The 18,451-nt window shown below is 50.4% G+C and overlaps 1 protein-coding gene across 2 annotated transcripts in view; it reads right to left on the bottom strand.

The window, feature by feature from the left end:
* PGBD5 (piggyBac transposable element derived 5) overlaps positions 1 to 18,451 on the bottom strand; it is a 106,960-nt gene that overhangs the window by 23,749 nt on the left and 64,760 nt on the right. For both annotated transcript variants that reach the window (XM_025448511.2, XM_025448512.2), the window contains exons 2-3: positions 12,067 to 12,494; positions 6,675 to 6,809 (exon numbers count right to left, since the gene is read on the bottom strand). In XM_025448511.2, the coding sequence (XP_025304296.1) occupies positions 6,675 to 6,809; positions 12,067 to 12,494 (563 nt within the window). The remainder of the gene's footprint in view (positions 1 to 6,674; positions 6,810 to 12,066; positions 12,495 to 18,451) is intronic.

Genomic DNA, 18,451 nt, shown 5'->3' with positions numbered 1-18,451 from the left:
CACACTGAGCGATGTGCAGGGGGTGGGAGCCGGGGGTCCTTTTGGCTGGGGAGTTTCCATCCTGAATTCTGGTTCCCGAAGCCCAACCACCTCCAAGTGAAGGTCAGTTCACTGAGCAGGAAACCAAGCCCTCCTTGGGGCTCTCCCGCCTGCCAACACTCCTCGCTGGGAACCGCAGGTCTCACACTATAGAGGCAGGTGGCCTAGTTCAACACATTCAAATAGGAGAGATCTGCTCCTTGACTAGGTTAGGATATATTTTTTTTAATTAGCAGACCCTCCCTCCACCCCCCAAAGAATCTCAGGGCTCTATGGTCACCATGGGTCATTATAACATCAACTAAACTGCTGGCCATTTTTTTCCCACCAGATTCTCAATCTTTCTGACATAGTAGAGGCAGAACAGTAAGTCTCTATAGAGACAGTCTCTCTCTGACCCCACAGAAATATCACAAGGCTTCCAAAATGAGCAAAGTTAATGTCTCAGACTAAGGAATCCCAACCTGTCAACAACAGGACTTTCCCCAGAAAGTGGAAGTCACATCTTCAGTATAAATCTCTCCTTTCAGTCTTCTCCAGCTGACAAGGGAGACCACAAAAGGCAGAGGTGGATCCGGTCCCCTTGGCTGGCCCCCTTTCTCAGAGGCCCTCTGCAAATGGCATGAGCTAGAGAGTATGTTGGGGCTGGAGACAGTTCTTGGCAGACCTGGGACACAGGACACAGTATATGCTCTTGAGCACACCATAAGCCTCTAATCTACAAACGGCAGTGGTTCTACCAAAAGAAGGCATGAGCTGTGGTCTCACAGGGTACAGAGCATTTAGAACCCAAGAAGTGACTACATCTCAGAATTTTCAGAGCCTCACTTAATATGACTCCCTGCCTGCTTATTCCACTGCTATGAGAGCCTGGGGTCAAAAAGTCCAAAGCCTCAAGATCTTCCATGAGACTGTTGGGAGACTGCTGGGAGTCCATGGCAGGGTGTGGGCACGGAGGGATAAATAGGCCTCCATTAGCCTTGAGGATTTTCTACTGCAGATATAAATATGCCACGATCCCCGATTCTTCTTAAATGGACATTTGAAAGGTGAGTCACAGAAATACTTTCCACGTACATGTCCAAGTCAGAGAGAACACCCCGAGCTGCGTGGTTATTTCTTCCTCCCTTCCTGAGAGGGCCCCAGGGAGCGGGACGCAGGCTACACACAGACCGCAGGACAAGGAGCCCGCTAGCCCTTTGGCCACTGCTTCTGCTCCACGGCCTCTCAGCCATGAGTCTTGGATAAATGACTTACTCTCTGGGAGCTTTGGCTTTTCCCTTGTGTACCGCTTAAAGGATTATACCAGGCTCAGTGGGTGCACCCAGGAGAGTGGGGGAGGGAGATGCTAGCTCCCGTTTCAGTGCCTGCTGCCACAGACGCTTTCTGCAGGGGTGCACCACATGCCCTATTCGGCACGCCTTGGGGAGCCTTTCTTAGCCCCAGGTGCCCTCCTGTGGCCTCATAACACTGTACATGCATTTCTAATGCTGCACCTGTCATACTGTATTTATGAATGGTTTTTAATATATCTGTCTCTCCTACAAGAACATTTACCTCTAAGCCAAATGTGGAGTGCAGGAAAACCTCTGCATAGAACCAACAGGAGGTGTGTGTACACACACACACACACACACACACACAATCACTTCTATCTGGAAGGATAGACATTTATTTTAAGAAATTGGCTCACATGATTATGGAGGCTCAGTAAGTCTAACAGGACAGGCTGGTGGGCTAGAGGCCCAGGAAAGAGTTACAGGTCAAATCCAAAGGCATTTTTCTGACAGATTTCTGTCTTCTTCCAGGTTCATCAGTTTTTTTCCTATTAAGGTCTTCAACTGATTAGATGAGGCCCATCCCTCACCTGCTTTACTCAAAGTCTACGGGTTTGTTAATCTCATCCCCCCCAAAAAACACCTTCATAGAAACATCAAGAATTGCATTTGATCGGGATCCCTGGGTGGCTCAGCAGTTTAGCGCCTGCCTTTGGCCCAGGGAGCAATCCTGGAGTCCCGGGATCGAGACCCACGTCAGGCTCCTGGCATGGAGCCTGCTCCTCCCTCTGCCTGTGTCTCTGCCTCTCTGCCTCTCTCTCTATCATGAATAAATAAATAAATCTTAAAAAAAAAAAAAAGAATTGCATTTGACCAAATATCTGGGTCCTGTGGTCCAGCCAAACCAATAAACAAAATTAATTATCGCTATCTCGGAGCCTTGCTGATGTCGGAGGAGTGAAACCAGAAAGGCCAAGTCAGGAAGGGAGTCAAGTGGAGGAGGCACTCTCTGGCACCTCACATTCTGCAGAGCTGCCTGATGACAGAGTGCCCCGAGGACAACACAAGTGACTGACACTGCTGTCCCTGCATGGAGTACGAACAGATGGCCATGGGACTGAGGACTGCGAAGCACACCAACATCCTGGTCACTCAACTGTCTGTAACTGGGATTCCAAAGGCCCATGGCTGGAGACTGGGGTAAACCTGACAGTGATGGGGGGTGGGGGGGTGGAGGGAGTGGCACCTGGGTGGTGCAGTTGGTTGAGCACTGGCTCTTGGTTTCAGTTCAGGTCATGATCTCAGAGTCTTGAGATCAAGCCTCACCCCGGGCTTCTAACTTGGCAAGGAGTCTGCTGAAGTTTCTCTCTCCCTCTCCCTTTACCTGTGCTTGCTTGCACACTCTCTAAAATAAATAAATCAATCTAAAAGAAAAGAAAACCCAAAACAAAAAAACCTGACCAAGGAAAGCACGACAACCTTGGAGACAGTGCCAAAGCTCAACCAAACCAAGGTGCCAGGGATCTCACCTCCAAGCTCCAGCAGTATCCGCAGTGTGTGTGCAAAGTGCCTTTGCTCATGGGGAAGTCACTATTTCTACGTGATAGCGTATTATCCCCCAGCTAAGACATATGCTCCCAGATGCATGACACAGTGAAAAAATTCTAGAAATGGACAGTGGTATTGGCTGCACAACACTGTGCACAAACTTCATGCCACTGAACATTGAAAAATGGCTCAAACGGTAAATTTTACAAGCTATGCATATTTTGCCACAATAAAAAAAGATACGCTCCTTATTCCATTACCCACCTTCCTCTTATTACAGTTGACCAGACTGCAAAGACAAAGGGCCTGGGGCCTACAGCTGGCATCACAGAGCCACGTGAACGGGCCCATCGGATTGTCCTGCAGGCCCGAGCGCTGCAGGCCGGCATCTCCACTTGTGGAGTTACGGTCAACCGTTTGGTGCGTAGCACAACACCAAGACAGACATTTTGGACGGATGTTTAAGGTAAGCGGACATGCAGGACATCCACAGATGCCAAGTGGGAGCCCAGGGCCAGTGTTCTGAGGCAAGCCTCTGTAAGAGCTTGCCACAGCAAGGTTCTCAAGAGAGCTCTGAGGACAGACAAGGCAGAGACACTTCACAGCACGGGATGACACTGACAGGAGGGTCCACTGGCTCTCAGCAGCTCCCACAGCTGCTTTCTTCTGGAAGCTTTCACCCCTACCTCCTGCATGCCCAGAAACCCAGAAACGAGTGATATTAACCCTTGAACTTCCAGAATGAGTCAATTTAATCTCTCCTTCTACCTCCCTCCTATCACATCCCTCCCTACAGTCCTTTCCTGAGAAAATAACGAAAAATACCAGAGTTCTTCTAAACAACCACCATTATTATTATTATTTATTATTTTAAAGATTTTATTTATTTGAGAGAGAGAGAAAGTGAGTGCACCACAAATGGGAGGGGTAGAGGGTCTGCTGATCATGGACCCTGACGTGGGTCTCCAACCCACAACCTTGAGATCACAACCTCAGCCAAAACCAAGAGTCAACCGGCTGTGCCATCTGGGTGCCCCTATATTATTATTTCTGTCTAGCCGTCGGCTCCCCCTCCTCACCTAGATGTCCTGTGGAGAGAAACTCACCCCATTTAAGGCCCAGACAGGATGGGCTGGCTGCACTGAGCTCCTGATTCTCTCCCACTAACCTTTCCTGGCACCAGCAGGGAAATCACTCACCACAGTGATCAGTTTTTCCCCTCACTTATGCCTTTAACTACAATGTTTCTAGTGGAGCTAATCCTCAGCCTGACCATGCTTCAGAAGCGTGCAGCCCAGCCAACAAATGCTGAGTCTTGGCAGAATGAAATGGCAAAGCCGAAGCAAGACTGCAGTTTCTTCTAGAAACCCACCTATAAATCCACTGTTCCTTCAAGACATCGGCTCACTCTGTGCCTAAGTGACTAGAATAGAGCAGTCTGGACAGCTCTGCAGGCCCAAGCTGGTAGGCCCAGTTGTCTAGGTCAACATGTAATGAACTGCCATGGAAGCTTAGTGGCATGAGGAAAAGTTCCACAGCTCACGGGTTTTCAGACCTCAGGGATCCGGCCTGGACACTCTCTCATGGGCAGAGCAGATGAACCAAAGCAGAATCACGCACATGTCCCCTCTGATTTATGTATCACATCAGCTTGCATCCCCCACTGGCTGCAGCAAAACATGCAGCTGACCTTGGAAACGGATGGCTGGGCAGACTGCTCCAGAGAGAAAGAACCAGAATGGCCAAGGGCCTTTCATGCCAGAGGCTGGCCACAGTCTTCTGGAGGCTCAGCAGTCGGGCTTCTCTCCTGAAAAGTCACTTTGGAGAAGAATATATCTGACAAGCTAAAACGAAGACCATGTTCTTGGGCATACAAGCCCACACAATGTCTGCAAAGAAGGCACAAAGGTCCTGTGGTGACCTTCCCTGCCCGGCTGCCTGCCACAGGCCCCTTCCTTTTGACCAAGGAACAAAGGAGATAAACTGGGGCAGCCGAGAAAGTTCTTGCTCCACACTGTCATGGGGGAGCCTGTGGCTGAAGGGTAACCACTGCTGTTGTCCAGGCCACGGAATGACCAACCACTTTGGATTGGATCGGGCCAGCTCCGGTTTGGTTTCTAAATACAGACCCTCGTGCTGCAGGAAAGCCTCCTGGAATCACAGAGTTTTAGAAACAAAAGGAAAACTGGGACGCCTGGGTAGCTCAGTGGTTGAGCATCTGCCTTTGGCTCAGGGTGTGATCCTATGGTCCTCAGATCAAGGCCCACATCGGGCTCCCTGTGAGGAGCCTGCTTCTCCCTCTATGTCCCTGCCTCTCTGTTTCTCTCATGAATAAATAAATAAAATCTTAGACAAACAAACAATAGGAAGTTTCAAAATAGATGGGGATTTTACAGATTTTACAAAGTTGGGAAGAACTTGTACCCAAGGAGAGATCTGTGGCCTTGCCAGGTAATGGGCATGGTTTCTAGCTACTCAGTGCTTCCAGTAAAAGGAAGTGGTATAGACACACACAGAACCCACGTGTGAACATCTGTTCACAAGCCACATGGGCAGATGTCTGAGAAGGCAGGACTGTGTTTCTGCCTTCCAGTGCCTGGCACAATGCTTCAGTGAACAGGTACTAGGAAAGTACTTATTCAAAGGAGGACTGAATGTTCCTTAGGAAGGCTCATATAAAGTGAACCTCACCCTGCTGTCTCCAGTGAGTGTCACTGCAAAGGACAGTGGAGGCTGTGAAGGGACAGAGGGGCCCAGGCCTCAGGACCCAGGATTGATCCTGGGTCAATCCTGCTCTGGGAAAGGTCTGCTGTGGCAACTGCCTGAAGCCTGTGCTCAAGCTGACTCAGGTCTGGGGTCCAGCTGGAGCTCCTGGCCCAAGCCCAAGCTGAAGGTCCTACAGGCCTGCAGGGAGAGAATGGGATGGTCCTTCTTAGCAGACATGTTTGCCTGGAGCACATGCACTTCCTTGACTATGGCAAGGAGGTGCACAACCAAATCTTCTCACAACTTCTTCTCTGGCTCAGAGAGAAGGGAGTGCAAACCCCCTGTGCCTCAGATCTGAGGCAGCAGCCAGGCCAGGGCAGTGAGGCAGGGTCGGCTGTGACCGCAGGGCTGGCAGGCCTGACAGTCAGGAGAAGGTGTCCGGCGAGGAAAGCAGGACAAACCAGCCTGGGGCCCGGAGCTGTCACATAAGTGCCACATTGTTTGCCAACCCCCACCTTCTCCTTTTGTGCACTCTGCACCCCAGCTGATCCTGGCAGCTGAACTGACACTTTCCCTGCAGTGGAGCGTGGTCACTTCTGAAATACTCATCTGTGTCTCTTGGAGCAAAGCAGGGCCAGTGAGCAGGTGCCCAGCTGGCTCAGAGGGCTGGACTCCTGACGAAGGCTAACTTAACCAGCTGGCTGTTGGCAGCCTAGGAAGAAGGCTTCCTCGCTACACTATGGTGGGACAGAGACCTGGAAGGTCGGGGTGGGAGGGACCTTTTGGGACCACCACACAGCATGTCCTCAAGAGACATGGTAGTTGCCTCTCGGACCCACTCTTTTGGTAAAGCCTCGGCCAACATGGTCGGGGCCTTGATCGGTGTCTACTGTTGTTACTGAACCAGAAGGGCTGGACAGGACAGGAAGGGCTGGCCAGCTGCCCCAGTGTCCTCATGAGGAGGGAGCAGCTCAGGCCTGCACCTGCTGCAGCTTCTGGGGAAGGCTCAGGGAAAGGGTGAGTGAGCCAGCTCATCAGTTACCAAACGAGCCGAGTCCCTTGGACTGTCCTCCCTTGGCCTCCCTGGGCCCATCCGGGGCTCACCTGGATAATGAAGCCAGTGGAAGAACACTGCCTGACCCACAGGCTGAATTTCCGTTTTTTCCTCTTTCGGAGTTCCCGCTCCGTGCACGTGGCAATGAACACAGGGTCCTCGTCAATCAGGGGTTCGTGTAGCACCTGCCAGGAATGGAAAAAGCAGAGATGCTCATGGAAGGTAGCGTGAGTTTGGGGGGATGGATGTCATCAGATCTCTGCTCCAATGGAGTCTCTGCCTTTGAGCAGCTGTGTGACCTAAGTTACCTTACCTCTCTGATCCTGAGTCTCTTCATCTATAAAGGGTAATATCTATACCAGTGTTTTGGGGAGAATGAATTAAGAAACCGTATGCAAGGCACTTAGCCTGGGCCCTGACATATAGCAGGTATTCAGTAAATAGAAAATTAAAAGGTAATTTTATTTTTATTTTACTCATTTATAAAATACATATTTAATGTAGATACTTATATATTTTAAATATATTTATAGTTATCTCATTACATGTATAATAATTATTATTCTTAGTGGCTCAAGGTCCCCAGAGCAAACTCTCACTTGGTAGAGGGATCTCCAGGAGTCCTGACTTCTAGTAGGACATGCCCACCGTTTTCAGAAAAGACCTTTCTTTTTCTTTTTTTTTAAGATTTTATTTATTTATTCATGAGAGACACAGATAGAGAGGAAGAGACATAGGCAGAGGGAGAAGCAGGCTCCTGTGGGGAGCCCAATGCGGGACTTGATCCCAAGACCCAAGGATCACGATCTGAGCCGAAGGCAGATGCTCAACTACTGAGCCATGCGGGTGCCCCAGAAAAGACCTTTCTGATGGACAGCTCCAACTGCTAAAAAGTTCTTTCCCTCATATTTAATCTGAGCCTATTGATCTAATGTCTGTCCCTGTGAGAAACAAAGAAAAACACATACTATTTCTTTAGGTATTCAAGACTGCTCTCACACTGGTCCTCAACCTTTGTCCCCCAGGGCTGAACGATCTCTCCTTAAAATCCACCCCTGAAATGAACCCGGTGCCTTGTGGCCGTGCCCCATAACCCAGCCTCTGCTTTCTTCCACATTGTGTCCTTCCAGACACGGATTCCCAAGACAAACTGTAAACGTATTTCACCTATTTCAGTTTCTTTATAACATGGTTATAAGATGTTTTCAATGACAAGACTATAAAGTAAAAAGAATTGGCATAAAAAAATGGAGTGGGGGTGGTGGTCAAATTTTGTTTCTTCAAGCTAAAGCTTTTCTGGGGAGACTTTTGGGTAAATTTAGGAATCTGCTACACCTCTCCCCCCAAATCTTTCTCAAGCTTAATTACAAATTGGCATGTGTGTCTGAATTTCATTGAAATGAAGAATGTGGGAAATGATAGGATTCCAAGAACCATACCCAATGCCCTAGATGGGGGACCAGCAAACTGTGGTGGAGTCTGGCTCACCACCTGTTGTAAATAAAGTTTTACTGGGACCTGCCAGGTTCACTCACGTATTCTCAATGGCTGCTCCTGGGCTACAAGAGCACATTGTACAAGATGCAACAGAGACCCTATGGCCTATGAAGCCTACCACTGACCAGCTGGCCACTGACAGAAAGAGTGTGCCAACCCCTGCTCTCCACCAGTGCTTTTGGAACTCTAACAAACCAACCAGTCAGCCAAGATCTCACTAAAAGGTAAATTCTGCTCTAGTAGGTTTGGGGCAGGGCCCGAGCTTCTGCATATCCAACAAGCTCCCACGTGATGTCAGAACACTGTCTGACAAGGGCAGATTCAAGGACGGTACTTACCAGTTGTGATTTAGACAGTATCCTCCCACCCTTCCATTAATGCTACCCTGAATTCCATTAAAACAGCAGCAGCAAAAAAATAAAAAAATAAAAATAAAACAGCAGCAGCCTTGTAATGTTCAGCCTGGTCCCCAGACTGCTCTGCTGGTGGAAGCATGGGGACCTTTTTTTTTTTTTTTAAAGATTTTATTTACTTATTCATGGGAAACACAGAGAGAGCGAGAGAGGCAGAGACACAGGCAGAGGGAGAAGCAGGCTTCTTGCAGGGAGCCCGACATGGGACTCGATTCTGGGCCTCCAGGATCAGGCCCCAGGTGGAAGGCAGGCACTAAACCGCTGAGCCACCCAGGGTTCCCAAGCATGTGGACCTTAAACCTGCCTCCCCCGTCTGATGCTCGTGAAGGGGAGGGCTGGAGAAGTTGCCTAGCCACTGTGCCTTCCCTGGCCCTCATGCCTAGCTGACTCTGTGGATTCCTTATTTTTTTTTTAAATTTTTTAAATTTATTTATTCATGAGAGAGAGAGAGGCAGAGACACAGACAGAGGGCAAAGCAGGCTCCATGCAGGGAGCCCGACATGGGACTCGATCCCAGGTCTCCAGGATCAGGCCCTGAGCTGAAGGTGGCGCTAAACCGCTAAGCCACGGGGGCTGCCGGACTCCGTGGATTCCTAAAACATTCAAAGCCCCATTTGGAACCACTGTAGTCAAATGGGTAAGTCCCACACACTGTGGGGACATGGAGGGGGTGTTGAGGGGAAGATGATAGAAAGAAGCCCTCTGGCTGCCTGCCTGTTCCTGCTCTGCTCCCCCTGCTCAAGAAGCATGTCCTGGGGATCCCTGGGTGGCTCAGCCGTTTAGCGCCTGCCTTTGGCCCAAGGCGCGATCCTGGAGTCCTGGGATCAAGTCCCACATCAGGCTCCCGGCATGGAGCCTGCTTCTCCCTCCTCCTGTCTCTGCCCCTCTCTCTCTCTATGTCTATCATAAATAAATAAATAAATCTTTAAAAAAAGAAAAGAAGCATGTCCTACTCAGGCCCCTGTGAAGCCACAGTACATAAAACTGCCCTCGCTCCCTCATCTCCAGAAAGCCAATGTACCTCTAGTCTGTGTGCATTTACATTTCGTCATACACCTCACCAAAGCAAAACTCTGCATGAAAGCTATGCATGCCAGAAAAGCATTTCCTTCTCCAGGATGCTGGCTGGCCAGCAGCAACCTTACCCAACTCTATTTCCTGAGTCTTTCCTGTAGGACAAGCTCATTTTGGGGCATGGCAGTGGTTATGGTAGAGGAAAGACAAAGCGTCCATTTATTTACTTGTATAATCCCTGTCCGAAAATACTCTTCTAATTAATTGGTTCCCAGTTTTGAGGAAATGCAACATCTCTTCATTTTGCATTTGTGTATAAACACGAGTGTGGGCACACATGACACATGGCTGCGTGGGTTACTGTTAGACCCTGAGAACCATCCGGTTTCTGAAGGCTGTGTGAAAGTTCTAAACTCATCCCAGAGGGTCACATTTGCTGGTACAGAAAGGCTCCAGAAACTGCAGGGCAGAGGGTGTGTGTGGTTTGCGAGGCAAGTGTGCCGTGTGTTTTGAGGGTGGTGTGTGTGTGAGGGAGTGGGATATAGAGTGATGCTGGGGAGCCTGGAGCAGATCCACCCACACATCTGATGGAGAACTGTGCCAACTGTCCTCAGCAGGCAGAGTGAAGACCCTTCACAGGAGCCCTGAGGCTTTGGGGTGGCAGATGGCAACTCCCAAACAAACCCACTACTTGATCCCCTTCTACCCAAATGAATGTTCCAGAGCCCAAACAGGGACTTTTCACAGAAGAGAAAAGCTGGAATACCAGGAAAGCTTTAGAATTTCCTGCTGGGGCCCTGATGGCACAAGGCCAACTCACATAACACCACAAACAGGAGTATAACCCTGGACAAGGCTGGCCTAGTCTAGGGGCTAGAAGGATCATCAGAAGCCTTATCTTTATGCTGTTAAGTATCAATCATCCAAGCAGCTGGCTGTTTGATTCTTGAGAGATACCCAGAGCGAGCCTGCAGCCTCTTCCAGTAGCTGCTCAAACGGCTGGTCCCGACCATGGTCAGAATATCCTTTTCCCCTTGCATCCAGCCAGCATGGCTCTGGTTTGGTTCATTTTCAACCAAGCAAATATTCAGTGAAACAAAAAATAATATGCTCAGCCCTGATCCTGTTTAAAGCAGGGCCCAAAAGATCCTACCTCCTGTCTCGAAGGTAAGAGACTGGGGACAAGAAAGAATGATACTCAGCTGCCCTGTAAATAGTGGGGACATTCGGGAAAGCACAGACCAGCACGGAAATACTGGCCCTGCATTGGGCCCCAGAGACCGGGTAAATCTGTTAAGGCAGAGAGAAGAGGGAAATGCTCTGGGAGTCAGAAAGAGCATCACAAACACCTGGAAATCATAATGAGCCCAGAATATTCACAGAACAGCAGGGGGAACACTTCCAGAGATTGTTTTAAGGCTCCCACAGACCTGAAATAGGGAGATATCTTCCCCCACAAAAATCCGGTGATTTTCAGCTGTGCAGGGAAAGAGGCAAGATAGAGAGTCAGGGAAAGGGAAAACATTAGAAAGAATCTGAGATTTATGAAGAAGGCCCTTTTAAAAAAAAAAAGATTTTATTTATTTATTCATGAGAGACACAGAGAGAGAGGCAGAGACACAGGCAGAGGGAGAAGCAGGCTCCATGCAGGGAACCCGATGTGTGACTCGATCCCAGGTCTCCAGGATCACATCCTGGGCTGAAGGCAGCGCCAAACCGCTGAGCCACCAGGGCTGCCCTGAAGAAGGCCCTTAAGGGAAAAGCACAAGGAAGAGCAGGTGGACTGGTGGCTCTTTAAACACACAAATAAAAATGATGTCAATTTGTGTTTCCACATCAAATGGGTCAAATGGAATTGGGCTCATGTGGGCCAAAAACTTTCGAAAGTTTTGTGTAGAAGCATCCCAGAAATAAGCCACCTCCTCAGTTTGCTAGACCAGTGGAGTAGCTTTGAGGACGACTCTGAAAGTCACATCTCACCACAGCCAAGGGTACTGGCCACATGTCAACACCAGAAGGCTCAGGAGCTGAGAGTAAACGGAGCCTTCCAGAACCAGTTAGGGACGTTGGGAAGGTTTGTCAGGGGGCTGAAGAGCTGGTGTAGGGCTCTATCAGACCCTGGTCCAAAGGCCCTGCCTGTGTCACATGTGCCAGGTGGACCCCAGCACCTGAGTGATCCTGGTGTAGATTTTGGCCTCCTCCCCTCTGCCACCTACAAGGCTTCGGCCCTTTCCTCACCAGCAGGGAAGAACACAGTAAGTTAATATTAGAGGTTCTTAGTAGAAGAAAATTTACATTAGCCTGGAAAACATAGTTTGGAAAGACAGCACCATCAAGAGGAGGGAGGAGTCGGGCAAGGAGGAGGGGAACGGAGTGTCTGAGCTAAACCTGGCTCTGACTTCTCTGTGGTCTGGAGCTGGGGGGGTGGGAGGGAGTACAGGAGAAGAAGGGGTGCCCTGGGGCGAAGGCGGGCTGAGAGGCTGCCACCAGGGAGGGAGGCCCCGCCCACGGGCCTCACCTGGGTTTGGGAAGGCCTGAAGGCAGAGTCGAAGCCGTTCTGCAGGGAGTCGAGGAAGGGCTGGACCTTGTAGAGGCCGTGGGTGGTCTGGCTGGAGCGGAAGGCCACCACGTGGAAGTACTTGAGGATCTTCTCGAAGCGGGCCTGGCTCATGACCAGGGCGAGGCTCCTGTTGCTATAGAAGCCGCCGCTCCAAATGCTGAGGACGGACTCGCAGTGGGAGATGCTGGTGGAGATCATGTAGCCCAGGAACGCCTTCATCTCCGTCAGCGTCACCTCGGCCCACGCGCCGTCGCTGCCGAAGCGCTCCTGGAACTTCTTGGCATACATGTTTGTCTGCACCACCATGTTCTTGAGCACGTTGTCCGGGACAAAAAGCTGGAAGAAGTCCATGGCACTGGCGCCGGGGGGCATCTTTCGGGTTGGACCTGCAACAGAGGTTGGGGGGGGTGTTCGTGGCCGTGAGCACCACACGCAGCCAGATGGGTGCCTGGGCTCCGTGGGGTGCACCTTCCCTGGCACCCTCCCCCTCTGTGGTCGGTCCCGGCTGCGCACCCCCATCCCCCGTGAGCTGGGGTCCCAGGGTCCTCCCTGCACCTGCACCCTGCATTCCCAGCCCACCTGCACGGGCACCACTTTTGCGCCTCCTCTTTCTTGGAAGGGAAGGTGAGTTCTCTAAGTAAGAATGCTTTCACCCCTCGGAGCCTGAAAATGCCCACCCCGGCGAGACTGCAGTCTTTCTGTCCTGGAACTCTCCATGTGGCCACTTGACATTTATTGGTGAATAAATCTGAAGGGGCTCGTTCAGATAATTTCACCAGGGAAATGAAAACCTCACAATTTTTGACTAATGCAGGGACAGCCTTTTGAAACACACACACACACACACACACACACCCACACACTCTTAAGAGATACGACTCTTAAGGGGCACCTGGCTGGCTCAGTGGTTGAGCATCTACTTCAGCTCAGGGCATGATCCAGGGTCCTGGAATTGAGTCCCACATCAGGCTCCCCACAGGGAACCTGCTTCTCCCTTTGCCTGTGTCTCTGCCTCTCTGTGTCTCTTATAAATAAAATGTTAAAAAAAAAAATTCCATATAGTGACTTAAGCCAGGCTAACAGCATGTAGAGATTTGTAGAAGACAAGTTTTTGTTTTTTTAATTTTTTTATGTAATCTCTACGCCCAATTTGGGGCTCGAACTTATGACCCGAGACCCAGAGTCACACACTCCACCAACTGAGCCAGCCAGATACCCCCTCAGGGTATCTTGCAAAAGCTTTGCAATTTCTAGGGAAAGCTGTGCATGTTCAGAATTTTAAACACCCCCAACCTTTCTCTACCACTAATTTAAGCAGTCTCTGAAAAACAAGTTTTTCATGGCAAAATAAGTCAAGGACAAGACAGCGCAGGTTTTAGACTGGATAGATTTGGGAGCCGAAATTTACTTCTAGCTAACTGCAGTCTTAGATAAATATCTTCATCTGTTTCACGTGGAAAATGGAAGAGCTGCTTTGCAAGGCTGTTGTGGAAACTGAGATATCATCAACAGAAATCCCCTGACTTGGCCTAAGAGCTTTAGAATGCTCTAACTACCCTCTTTTTACAGAAAAAACTGCGGCCCAGAGAGCCAAGTTGCCACCATACTCCCTGTCACCAACCATTTTTTGGAAGGGCACCAGGTGGTGCTGCTGCCACTGGCGCCTAACTGTTCCTGGAGGTGGCAACCCTGGCCCTGAGACCCTGAGGCCAGGAGACAGAGGGGCCCCGTGGTAGCGACAACAGCCTGAAGCCCCACACCCACTCTTAGTGGAAATCATTTCATTTTAGCAAAGACTTAGAGCCTCCAGTGGGTGAAGCCATAAATTATTCAGGGGTAGCTCTCAAAGAGGAGGAAAACCAGCATTTTAATTGCTACATCATGCTGAGTAAGCAGAATGAAATTTTCTCTTCCAGAAGTTATCTTTAAAGTAATTTTGCCTCCCAGGCTATTTCAAAATGAATTTGTACAGCAAACTCTGCCCTGGCCAGCTGCTTCATGAAGAAACTGGAAAGTATCTGGTTCCCTGTTATCTGTTTAGTTTGGATTTCTAAGTGTCCTCCACAGCCCCTCTCAGCTTTCGTGACTCTTCCTAGTTGAGAAGTGTTGGCACAGGCTGGCCACTGGGAAGGAGGCAGGAGAGGAGGGGAGGGAGAGCTTGTCATGCAGAAGATTCAGTCTGCATCACCAACTTTGTTATATGACCATTTAATAACACGGCCCTGGGGGTGGACAGCACCCCCAGCCAAGATAAGACTCTTCTACATTTGATTCATTTACAGGAGTTTTTCCAGATATTACCCCATGTGACCTCAGAAGATCCTCGTGGCATCATCCCCTCCTGCAGGTGGGGAACTAGAAGCTCAGAAATATAGGGACACAGCCCCAGATCACTCACTTCTAAGCGCCTAATACAGAAGGGTGATCTTCACCCCACCTGGCCCAGAGCCAGTCCAAGAACACCTACTGCCTGCTGTAACAATTTACACAAGTGGACAAGCTGCTCTCACAAGTGGACAAGCAGAGATGTGGCTTTTCTGGGCAGTGTACACACAACTTAGCCAGGTGCATTGTCTTCAAACCCATCAGCTCCCTCCTCCTCTGCCACACACACACCTATCACAGTGGGTGATATAGGGTTATAATGCACAGCCGGAAGGAACTCTGAAGGGAAAGGGGGAACCTGCATTGCAAGAAATGCAAAGGCAGCATGGGACTGGGAGTTGGGATGGGGGCAAGGTGGCAGGGAGGACCTGGAGGAGGAAAAGCAGGTATGCCCTTGGTGTTTGGGCTTGGGGTACAGGGCTCTGCCCGCGGAGGTGCACTGCCAAGTCATAAACTCATATAATCGTCTCCCTCCTCGCTCCCTTCCCTACACACCATGTCGGCCTTCAAGGCCCCGTCACCATCACCCACCTCGTTCCCTGAGCCTACAGGGGATCACCTGCTCCCTCTGTCCCAGGATACTACAGCAGACCCACAGATCCTGGGTAGCATGAACAAAAAGACCAATTAACAATGGGGCGCCTGGGTGCTCAGTTGCTTGAGTCTGACTCTTGGTTTCAGCTCAGTTCATGATCTCAGGCTGGTGGGAACAAGCCCTGCCTCTGGCTCTCTGCTCAGTGGGGAGTCTGCTTGAGATTTTCTCTCCTTCTGCCCCTCCTCACCCCTGGTCTCTCTAAAAAACAAATATATCTTTAAAAAAAAAAAGAATGGTTCAGTAATAGATCCCCCAGAGAATCCCCCCCACCACCCCAAGCTAGGAACTGACCCACTCTTTTCAGGAGTGATTACAAAAGCAGTTGTCTTGTTTAGACCGTAACACAGGGGCAGTTGGCAGAACCACTTATCCAGTGATCGCCTGAGTGTCATACTGATCCTGGGAAAAGAATGGAGTAAGACCTGATATTCTCTCCCCAGTTCTCGGGTAGTGACAGGAATAGGCGGCAGTCAGTGACCCACTGAGGTCAGGCTTGGGGAGGGGAGGAAGGGCGGTGCCTACAAGAGGGACCCTGAGTCCAGATCCTGGGGAGGTATGGTCTGGGAGGCTCCCTGGAGAGCCACATGAGATGTCTTTAGAGGCAGGAGGCTGTGAAGTCAGCAGCCCCCGTCGAGGGAGGGCAGGGAGGTTACAGAACATCACAGGCAGTGAGAACATCTCCCACAAAGGCCCAGTGACCAGAAAAAAGGCCTAGTGACCAGAGTAAATGCCCTGCGTTTAGCAGACTGTACAAGAGAGAAGACTGGCTGCAGGCGCTGGCAGGCACAGGGCCTGGACTGTTCCCGAAGCCAGTGAGCCCCAGCAGGGACCTAACTGAGGGGTGGCCATGGCTGCTTCCTGTCCTGGCTCCCTCACTTCTGCACACCGCACTGCGGTCCACTTCCCTGTAAGTGTGCTGGGCAGGGGGAACAGACTACAGGTGAGCCGGGTACTGCAGGTGACCCGAAGCCCGGGGCCAGGGCCTCCACTAACGGGTGGCCTCATCCATTTATCATCTCCATCTGTACCAGGACATGAACGAGGCTGGTATCTTAAACCACATGTGTCCAAGACTGAAACTCCAGATCCCTCACTGTCCTCTCCCTTTTTGCTCCTCCCCATCAGCCAGAAGCCTGAACTGCTGTGGATTCCTCTCCTCCCTGCACCCCCACATCCGGCCCATCAGCACGTCCTGCCACTCCACCTCTAGAGTGCGTCATCAGCCACCCACTGTAGCGCTCTGGCCCAGGCGGCCACCACCTCTGGCCTAGAAGACAAAAACGGCCTCCCCCAAATGATTCATAGCAACGAGAAAAATTTTTTTAAAGAATATAAACCAGATCACAAGACTCCCCTGCTTAATTAAAACACTCCTGTGACTTCCCACTGCACTTAAAGCAAATGCACATTCTTTATAAAGGGTCTGCATGCCCTGGACCTACCTACTCCCATCCCAGGCTATTCCCCAAGGAAAGGCAATCAGGTGTGCAGACAAACCTGGGGTCAGGCCCAGGCCTCAAGCTCCTTCCATCCCGGGGCCTGCATCCATGCAGATCCATCTGTAGGATGCAAGCTGTCCTGGGGCTCCAGCTTCATCAAGTGATAAAGCCCACCCAACCACAGGCGGACACCACTGCTGGTCCTGTCAATCTCCCTCTCAAGTAGGCTTCCATCTTTGCATTTATCACAGAGGTGTTTTATTAGGGGCTTACATACTTGTTTTGGTCTACTGTCTCATCCTGTGACCTAATTGAAGTGCAATGGCCAAGGTAAAGGCTGTCATGCTGCTCCCAGCTCACGCTATGTCAGACACACTTGCTGACAAGGTGCATGGAGAGTAGATGAATGGGTAGGGCAGATGCCATGGCCCATTCAGAAGGAAGGACATCTTTGCTGAGATCCATGGGAAGGAGCTGGTGTCTGGGACAGCAGCCCATGTTAACGCCTAGTAAAAAAGACAGCTGGAAACATCAGTGTGGAAGAAGCAGGTTATAGGGCCAGGGTGGGTAAGGCTGAGAGTACAGTACAGTTCAGTGGGTCTCCCCCGGCTAGCTGGGCAGGGTGCCTGGGCATGTAGAGCAGGGGCTTGCATACCTCTGCCCACACCTCCCTAAGGACACAAGTGAGGTCCAGGAAGCCAAGAAGGGCCAACATGGTAAGTCCTGGGGAGGAAGACCACCTGGGAATTTGGAACACTGGATCGGTGGGCAGAACGTGGGGGGGGAGCATCACAGTGACTTCCAGGTCCCCAGCTCAGTTGGGCTGGCTCTGGGTCTTGTTTTTATCTAATTTCCTCCTTCCCTGAACTGGTGGAAACCACTTCAGATCTCTTTCTGGCCATCCTTCCCTGTCTGTGGTTGCTGGTTATGTGACCCTGGGCAGGCCACACCACCTCTCTGCACCTTGGTTTCCTTACCTATCAAGTGAGCACAAGCCACAGGACCTTCACACAGACCATGCACGGCCTGTCCTGGCTAGTCCAGCATGAGTCCCACTAGGTGTGAGGGAGCGTCCTTCAGGAGCAACCCTCCCTTCAGGAGCAACCCTGCCTTCCCTGTGCCCACTTCACAACTACAGCCTGTGGCCCTGATCCCCACCTTCACACTCTCTGGAAGATAAGTATGGCTTCCTAAAGTCCAACCCTCTACAGACAAAAGCATTCGTTTTGAGAGGAGACTGGCGTTTTGCATAAAGTGACATTCGGGGGCATCAATTATCTACAATTTTTTAAAAGATTTTATTTATTTATTCATGAGACACACACACACAGGCAGAGACATAGGCAGAGGGAGAAGCAGGCTCCATGCAGGGAGCCCGATGTGGGACTCGATCCCGGAACTCTGGGATCACGCTCTGAGCCAAAGGCAGACGCTCAACTGCTGAGCCATCCAGGCATCCAACTGTCTGCAGTTTTGTGACACAGATAAGGATCACTTAACATTCTGAATTAAGGGTTTAAAATAATGAAATAATAATCTCCAGGCAAAATCAAGCAGATATAAAAACATAAAAGAACATCCTGCATTATCACAAAAATATTCCTCCAGTTAAGACATAAAAAAAAAAAGAGAAAGAGAGAGAGACGTTGCATTCTGTAAAAGGGTAAGTAGAATAGAGTCAAGCCATTGTGTCCCCGGTGCTGGCAGCAGCTGGGCTTTATCTTCCACTAAACGAATCCTCATTTCTCTCCATTTCCTTCCTCCCCTCCCACCCCCACCCCATGGCTGATGTGCAGGACGAGTGGTCCGTCTGACGAGCTGTGGTGCCCTCCCCGGTCCCGGCTGCAGAATCCAACCACACAGCCACTCCAGAAGTCACAGGCTTCTTCTTTCCTTCTTCAACCTTGTAGCCCCCAGCTAAAGG

Source organism: Canis lupus, chromosome 4, assembly GCF_003254725.2.
Source record: "Canis lupus dingo isolate Sandy chromosome 4, ASM325472v2, whole genome shotgun sequence".
Classification (NCBI taxonomy): Eukaryota; Metazoa; Chordata; class Mammalia; order Carnivora; family Canidae; genus Canis; species Canis lupus.
Note: the sequence above shows the minus strand (reverse complement) of the source record. Positions and strands in the feature narration are given on the sequence as shown.